The 8,558-nt window shown below is 37.9% G+C and overlaps 1 protein-coding gene across 1 annotated transcript; it reads left to right on the top strand.

Moving 5' to 3' along the window:
* The first annotated feature begins 4,344 nt into the window (after nucleotides 1–4,344).
* Nucleotides 4,345–4,761, top strand: LOC114306338 (uncharacterized). Its single transcript, XM_028251555.2, has one exon. The coding sequence runs from the start codon at nucleotides 4,345–4,347 to the stop codon at nucleotides 4,759–4,761; it is 417 nt and encodes a 138-aa protein (XP_028107356.2).
* The last annotated feature ends 3,797 nt before the right edge of the window (nucleotides 4,762–8,558 follow it).

The raw sequence follows: 8,558 nt of genomic DNA, 5'->3' as shown, positions 1-8,558 counted from the left end.
TACATTGAGAAAGTTCTTGAGAGGTTCAATATGAATAAAGCAAAGCCGGTTGGTTGTCCACTTGCGGGTCACTTCAAGCTTAGTTCGAATCAATGTTTTACAAGTGAGAAAGACAAGGAAGAGATGCAGAAAATTCCTTATGCTTCAGCAGTTGGTTCTTTGATGTACGCCATGGTTTGTACAAGGCCGGATATTGCTCACGCCGTTGGTGTGGTTAGTCCTTTTCTCTCTAATCCGGGTAAAGAACATTGGGCAGCGATAAAATGGATTCTAAGATATCTTCGAGGGATTTCGAAGGTGTGTTTGTGTTTTGGGGATGGTAAGCCGATGCTTGATGGGTTCACAAATTCTGACATGGCCGGTGATGTTGATTCTAGGAAATCTACTTCGGGGTATTTGATGACATTTGCAGGGGGAGTTGTGGCATAGCAATCTAAATTACAAAAATGTGTTGCTCTCTCAACTACCGAAGCTGAATTTATTGCTATTACAGAAGCTTTCAAAGAAGAGTTATGGTTGAAGAAATTTTTGCAAGAGTTGGGTTTGAAGCAAGAAAAGTATGTGCTTTATTGTAATAGTCAAAGTTCTACTCATTTGAGTAAAAATTCTACTTTTCATTCGAGATCGAAGCACATTGATGTGAGATACCATTGGATTCGTGATGTGTTAGATTCGAAATTGTTGCAACTCGAAAAGGTTTACACAAATGATAATATTTCGGATATGTTGACTAAGACTTTGTTGAGGGACAAACATTTAAAGTATCGAACTTTAGCGGTTATGGTTGATATCTCCACCTAAGTCGGTAGGGAAAAAATTGTTGGGTATACCTCCTTATTGGAGTTTGAGACTCAATTGGTTTTGGAAAAAAAAATTTAATTTGTTTTGGTTTGAGTATAATATATTTTAATATATTATATCTAATTTAGAGACCCAATTCAATTTAGATACAATTAATGTTTGATAAAACAAGCTCAAGACCCAACCATATATATATATATATATTGTTCCGAAGTGCAACACAGAGAGGTATGATGTTTTCAATCATCTTGGTGACCGTGCGTGTTGATGTTCAATTGGGTGCTTGGTCAGTGCTTTGGGTTTGATTTGTTGAAGATTTGCTATCTTTGATTCAAAGCTGATTTGGTTCGTTATTTTGGATCTTCTACAACTCTAGTTCTGAAGATTTTGGTTCATCTATTTGGTGAGGTCTTTCCTCTTGTTTATTTGTGATTATTTGAAATTCACCTAATGGTGATTTTGTGAGACAATTGGTGTTTCGTTTGTAATCATTTGGAAACTATTTGGTTGATAGTGGAATCAGATTTCGATCCCGTGGATGTACCTCATATTGAGGGAACCACGTAAAAATTCTTGCGTTGTTTTTTATTTAATTTTTCGCATTAGTTTTTATTCTTATTGATTGATTTACTTGTGAAAATCACATATTTTTCCTAACAAGGACCCCCAGTGGGGGTGACCCCTAGCACCTCCACCTCTACGTGGAGGGCTCTGAGAGCAAGCCTATAATGAAAAATAAAAAAAATAAAAAATAAAATTTGCACCAATCAAAAAACAATGGGGGTGGTAGGGGTCTAAGTCTTTTTCCTATAGCTTGGCTTGAATCTTGATAGAGACCCCAGTTTTTCTCACCCCCACCACCCCTACACACGTAAAAATAATTATTGAAAGAAATATATATATATATATATATATATTTTCTGGCCAATCAGCCCCCACTTGGGGTCACCCCAGTGGAGCAAGGATCCTCTAAAGTTTTTTTTTCCTAAAGTTTTCTAGAGTGGTGCATTGTGTGGTTGAGATTTAATGATAAATCACATCAATTTTTCAGTATTAAATCTCAACCACACAATACACCACTTTAAGAAACTTTAGGGAAAAAACACTCTAGAGGATCCTTGGTGACCCCAGTGGGTCTGAACATAATGCAGCTTGGCTTTGTGGCGTCAACACAAAGCTTTCATGGTTGTACGTAAGTAGAAAATATTATTCTAGTTGTACATGCAGAGCATATTATCAGATTCAGTCCCATGTATAAAACGGTTGTTAGTCTATGCTAATAGTAATACTTACATCACAAAGCATTGCAAACTTGAAGACTATGAAAGATTTATTCCCCTGCAGTCTTAATCTTAATCATGGTTTATGAAAGCCGCCACCATTTTTTTCAACCTACTTTTCCCTAATCGAATCCTTTAATTTAAACCTTTTTTTTCAATAAAAACTTTTTCGTTAATGCTATACATTATAAATTGTGCAGTAGGAAAATTTCTCACACCAAAGATAATCTTGCATGTGTCTCTTTCTCTTGCAAAAATACAATTCGTTAGAGCTGTTTGGCTGGTGATTTTAATCGGAGAACGCTCTAATAATCAAGTTAATTATATGTGTTTTATATTGATGTAAATAATTACTCGTACCAAGTTTTGTGTACTTATTTTTTTTATATATAGTCAGAGCTCACCATTTAAGTGTTATTTCTTATGAAATATTTTCTGAGTAATGTTAAAAATTTATATATTTGACTCATAAATTCATTCACAATAATATAGCAAAGAAATAAAACTCCTCAACCATTAGATATGTAATAAATAAAAATTTAACACTTATTTTAATATATTATTATAGATAAAATTATAAAAAAAAATTAAGGGAAATGTTTCGTAACTCGAAACATTTTGTCCCGAATGGCTCGAGGGAGAAGACGCAGAGAGAAGCAGAGGGAGAGAAAGAAAGAAGCAGAGGGAGAGGGAGAGAAAGAGAGAAGCAGAGGGGAAGAGAGAGAGAGAGAAGACGATCGTCGCCCCGGCCAGCCGCCGATTGTCGCCCTTCCCAGCCGCCGATCCGCCGATAGTTGCCCAGCCCAGCCCAGCCCCGCCGCAGCCTCCGACCGCCGTTGCCCCACTTCCGCCTCCTCCTCCCCCGAATATTATGCCCTCTCCAGTCCTCCTCCTCCTCCCTCCTTCCTCCTCCTCCTTTCTTCCTTCTTTATCCTGATCTTCGTTCTTCTTCTACAAAAAAAAAAAAAAATCGAGCCATTCAAATTTTCCATTTTCAAGCCACCTAACACGATCGAAAAATTACATGCCTCAAACATTTTTCATATATGGCTGAAAATTGGTCAGTCGTTATTCCAGTACTTACTGACCTCTGCACACTGCCGACCGCCACTTTGTGCCCTTCGTGTTTAGTTCAGCCTTTTCATCCTATCAGTTGTACCTATCATAGCCCACTATAAATGGGCTCAACTTTGAATTATTTTAGGTATGATTTATAGGAGCATCTCTGATATTTATTTATTTGTTTTTATTAAATTTAAGTAAAAATTTCATCTGATATTGAGTATTTTAATAATATTTTTTTATCTTTTATAAAATCATCAGTTGATCGAAAAGATAATCAAGAGGATTTAATCAGTCGATTGGTTACTATAAATTTAAGAGAAGTCTAAGCAAGAAAAAGGTTGTCCAGAAAGATAACCGGCTAGTCGTCCGGTGTATAGTTCCAACGGTTATCTACAGTAATTTGATAAAAGATACTAGACATTTTCAATTTGATAAAAATTTTGAAAAATTTTAAATTTGATACTGATTTGATGTTAACGCTTGAATACCAAAACTGTATTTTTTCATCAAATTTGATAAAACAAAAGAGGAAGCGTTGAAAACCCTCTAAATTAATTTTTTTAATTATTACAAAAAAAAAACATAAATAAAATAAAAATAACAATGTGACTTAACTAAGTCAAAAAGTAACTTATTAATGGTGTTACCAAACCAAGGTTTAAGTACATTTTTCCCCTACCACACAAATGAACAAATTTAAGAAAATTTTCTTGTTCAAATGTATTATTTTCAAAATATCAAAATTTAATTATTAAATGTCACATGTCTCTATCATATTTATAAGTAAGAAAAGTAGAAATTTTATTGCTCTGTATAACATTTTTTTTTTTTGAAAAATGATATATAAATTCATTTTTTAGACCTACTTTTAGAATTTAATGATATATTAAGAAGATAATTAATTAATAATTAAATATTCTATAATTATAAGCTTATAATTTTCTTAACATATCAGTAAGTCTAGAAAATAAATTTTATTTTTTGACTTAAATAATAATACTGTTTTTGTTTTTATGGTCACGAAGACCTTTCTCCCAATCACATGTTTGATTTATTCTATTTCTTTCACACTTCATGGACATATACTTACAAAAAATTGTGGTTAGGCCTCATCAAGCCGCCTCCATCACTTTCTCATTTGGACCTCCCTACATTCAAAAGGAATATTTTCTTCTTCTTCTTTTCATAAGCTTTTTCAATGGAGAATAATCACCCAATGTTCTTCCCTAGTGCACCGATTGTGCAATCGTCTTCTTCTTTCTCATCAAACATGTCAAGTTCTTGTTTTCCTAACGATCTTTGTAACAAAAATCCATTTGGGTTCTTCACATCAGAGGTAAAAAATGTTTCTAATTCTACTACTGCAAGTTTTGTGCTCTCTGGAAATGAAGCGAAATCATCGGGTACGAAGAAAGTTGAGAAGAAGATTAGGAAGCCCAGATTTGCCTTTGAAACAAGGTCCCAAGTTGATATACTTGACGATGGGTATCGTTGGAGGAAATATGGTCAAAAATCAGTGAAGCACAATAAATTTCCAAGGTTAGTTGAATCGAATCAATCCACCGTTGTATTTCTAGAGGACAGATCATCTGTTTCATTCTCTGTCCCGTCTTAAAATTGGAAGTTACAAAAAACTGAGATAGACGAAAGTGCCACATGCTGTTTTTTAAAGTTGAAATATTCAATCATCATTACAACAACAAATTACTCTTAGATTCTGCGATTAACTGAAACCCCCCCCCCCCCCCCCCCCCCCTCTTTTTTTTTTTTTTTTTTTTTTTGAAAATATGTGATCACGATGCTCATTAGGTTCAATTAACTGATCTTTTTTAACCTTCGCCAAACAAAACCTAATTATTGATACAATCATTCTGACTTTGTTGAAAAGAAAACTCCCACATAATTACATGCATAAGCCTTAACTGTGAAGATAAATAAAAGGGATCGTCACAATTATTCCATGCAGATTAGGATGGGGATGTGATATTTTTGCTTGCTAGCATGCATGCATGCCTGGATCTTAAGCAGATGGAGGGTTCCCTATTTCTATTGAAGAATACACTAATAAAAAAAAGTAATGTTATATATATTTGTTGTAAATAAGTGAGTTAGTGGATACCTAATGTTTATAAATTTCTCTTTTAATTCGATCCCTGCAAATGCATCAAGTGTGCAAAACATCACTTTAAACAACAATGTAGAGTGAAAGTGGGAAAGATGGAGTTATTATGTAGTCCCACTTTTTTATTTATTTTTATATTTGTGCCCAATGATGGGAATACTTTAAATAATTGTAAAAGCTTGTTTTTTTCCGAGCATAATTTACTACAAGATGGAAAATATTAATGTTAGAATTTCCCATCTTTACCTTCACCTACTCCACTACACACTCCACTTCACCTACCTCTACTCCACTACACACTCCACTTCACCTAACCCACTATCACCTCCACTACACCTACTACCACATTACCTTCACCTACTCCACTACACACTCCACTTCACCTACCTCTACTCCACTACACACTCCACTTCACCTAACCCACTATCACCTCCACTACACCTACTACCACATTTTCTTCTATATATAGATTGTATAGGAATTGTAATTAATGTATCTTGTAATATATCAATCAACATTATATCAATCAATAATACAAATCTCTATTTCTCTTTATACATTAAATTTTCTACATGGTATCAGAGCCATAAGATTTAGGCCCGTATTTTGTTTTCTCACCGGCGGGCAGCCGGCCGGCAACCTTGCCTCCGCTGCCCGCTGGAATTTTGTACACATACCTTCACTTTCCTGCCTCTTCCAACTTTCTTACAACTGTTGTCCCATAGATGGGCTTCATATCTACCGGTCCATCTATGCCTTGTGACACCTCTATACTGTGAAGTCCTCTGTCCAAATGCATCAATGGACTTCCTATGGACAACCTGCTTCTGATCAAGCTTCTCAGACCCTCTTTTCTTCCCCTCCTTGAATGGTGTTTGGTACACCTCATGGCCTCTAAATGCATAGTAATCTGAGTATTGCTGGGCTAATAACGAAGGCCTCTCGAGCAACTGAGATGGGGCTTCATATTCCCTTGCCCATCCAGCATCCATAACCATCACTTTGTCACAGTCCATAACTGTGGGTATTCTGTGAGCTATGCTGATTATTGTAAACGACACAAAGTCCTCGCGAATGATTTTCTGAATGACAACATCGGTCTGGGAGTCGACAGAAGCCGTTGCTTCGTCCATAAACAGAATCTTGCTGTGTTTTAGCATGACTCTCCCCAAGCACAGAAGCTGTCTCTGTCCCACACTCCAATTGTCTCCGCCATCAACCACTGATGCATTGAGTTTTTCAGGCTTTGCAGCCACAACATCTTTTAGTGGTACTGTTTTTGTGCGAAGGGACAGAAATCATCACATTTCTCACCTTTTTTTCTTTTATTTTGTCCTCCACTTTACACCTCACATGCCTTCTCTCTGTCTAAACAATAATTTTCCACCATCTCCCTCTTTTTCTACACAATATTTTTGTACCACCGCCCACTCCATGATACCAATATCAAAAAAAAAAAAAAAAAAAAAAAAAAAATTTTCATTCCAGTTAATTTTTCTGCATTACCACACCTACCATTCGAGTTTGCCAAACACACTTGCTTTATTCATATCGGGACTCACCCCGATCACCATTTTACATCCAAAAAAAAAAAAAAAAAAAAAAAAAAAAAAAAAAAAAAAACAAACAAACAAACAAACAAAAAACAAAACAACCGCACCCACAGTGGGATTTTTCTTCTCTACTCTACTGCGGGTCTCTTCTTCTTGCTTTTCTCTTGATTGTCCCGTGACTGCCCAGCCTCCATGCTTCCTAGACCACCAAGCAAGTTGCCTCCTCCTTGCTCCTCCACTACAGCATATGGCGGCCCTCCAAATCGGAACATAACGGTGGCCTTCCGCTTCAGCTCCTTGTTTTCTGCCTTTAGCACACTTATCTCTGCTCGCGCATCCTTATACATGCGTTGGAGCAGAGCCAGCTGGGAGTTTAACTGTTGCACCTCATTTGTCCTGCTTTGCAGCCGGTGCGACAAGTTTGTGACCGCAGTCATGGTTTCCACACATGACTTCAGAGTATACTGATTGGCCTCAATATCAGTTTGCACCGCCATTTTTTGCTCCACCAACCGCATCGGAAAGTTCAACGGAGCAAACACAGAGGTGTTTGGTTGAGGTTCACTGGCCACCGCACCAGTTCTCTCTCTTGTTGACTCATTGAGGTCGGGAAAGAGAGTGAGTAGACCACGGGATGAAGAGGCCATATTCTGGGTAGCTGGACGGGAAGAAGAGGCCATGTTATGGTTGCTGAGTGTTTCAGAGATGGGTTGGTTACAGAGTGTTACCAGTGTATCTCTCTCAGCCCACGAAGAGTTTTTCAGAGGTTTCAGACTGGTTTGATTTCCACATGTTCTCTCAGCCTCCGCCTTCATTTATATAGCACATGACGAAGCGGCCGACACGCGCACTGTCGATCACGTGCATCGCCGCGTGTCTGGCGCGCCTTTTGATGGCACGTCTTTTTATGGATTGGGCACGCCTTTTGAAAGATTGGGCACACCTTTTGAGGGTGCGACTTTTTAAGGGTCCGACAAGACTCTGTAAACTGTCCCGACATAGATTCCGGTTAGTTTCTACAAGGGTCCGACAAGACTCTGTAAACTGTCCCGACATAGATTCCGGTTAGTTTCTACAAGGGTCCGACAAGACTTTGTAAACTGTCCCGACATTGATTCCGGTTAGCTCCTTTATGGGTCCGACAAGACTCTGTAAACTGTCCCGACATTGATTCCGGTTAGTTTTTACAAGTGTCCGACAAGACTCTGTAAACTGTCCCGACATTGATTCCGGTTAGCTCCTTTATGGGTCCGACAAGACTCTGTAAACTGTCCCGACATTGATTCCGGTTAGTTTCTACAAGGGTCCAGCAAGACTCCGTAAACTGTCACAACATTGTCTTCTACAACGGTCCGACATGACCCCATAAACTGTCTTCTACATCGGTCTGACACCACCATACAGTGTCCTCTACAACGTTATGACACCCCATACAGTGTCTTCACCAACGGTCGGACACGACCATACAGTGTCTCCTATCCTTTTTTATTTTTATGTATTTTCTTGTTTTGTTACTCTCTCCAAACTCAAGTTGGTTAGTTTCTCTCCTCCTTGAGTTTGCGGGGGGCTGTTAGAATTTCCCATCTTTACCTTCACCTACTCCACTACACACTCCACTTCACCTACCTCTACTCCACTACACACTCCACTTCACCTAACCCACTATCACCTCCACTACACCTACTACCACATTACCTTCACCTACTCCACTACACACTCCACTTCACCTACCTCTAC

The sequence above is a fragment of the Camellia sinensis genome, chromosome 4 (assembly GCF_055761805.1).
Source record: "Camellia sinensis isolate YWXY chromosome 4, ASM5576180v1, whole genome shotgun sequence".
Taxonomy (NCBI): Eukaryota; Viridiplantae; Streptophyta; class Magnoliopsida; order Ericales; family Theaceae; genus Camellia; species Camellia sinensis.
This window is presented reverse-complemented; position numbering and strand designations above follow the sequence as displayed.

Excerpts from the sequence above, each read along its gene's own strand:
- LOC114306338 (XM_028251555.2), top strand. The coding sequence starts at position 4,345 with ATGGAGAATAATCACCCAATGTTCTTCCCTAGTGCACCGATTGTGCAA.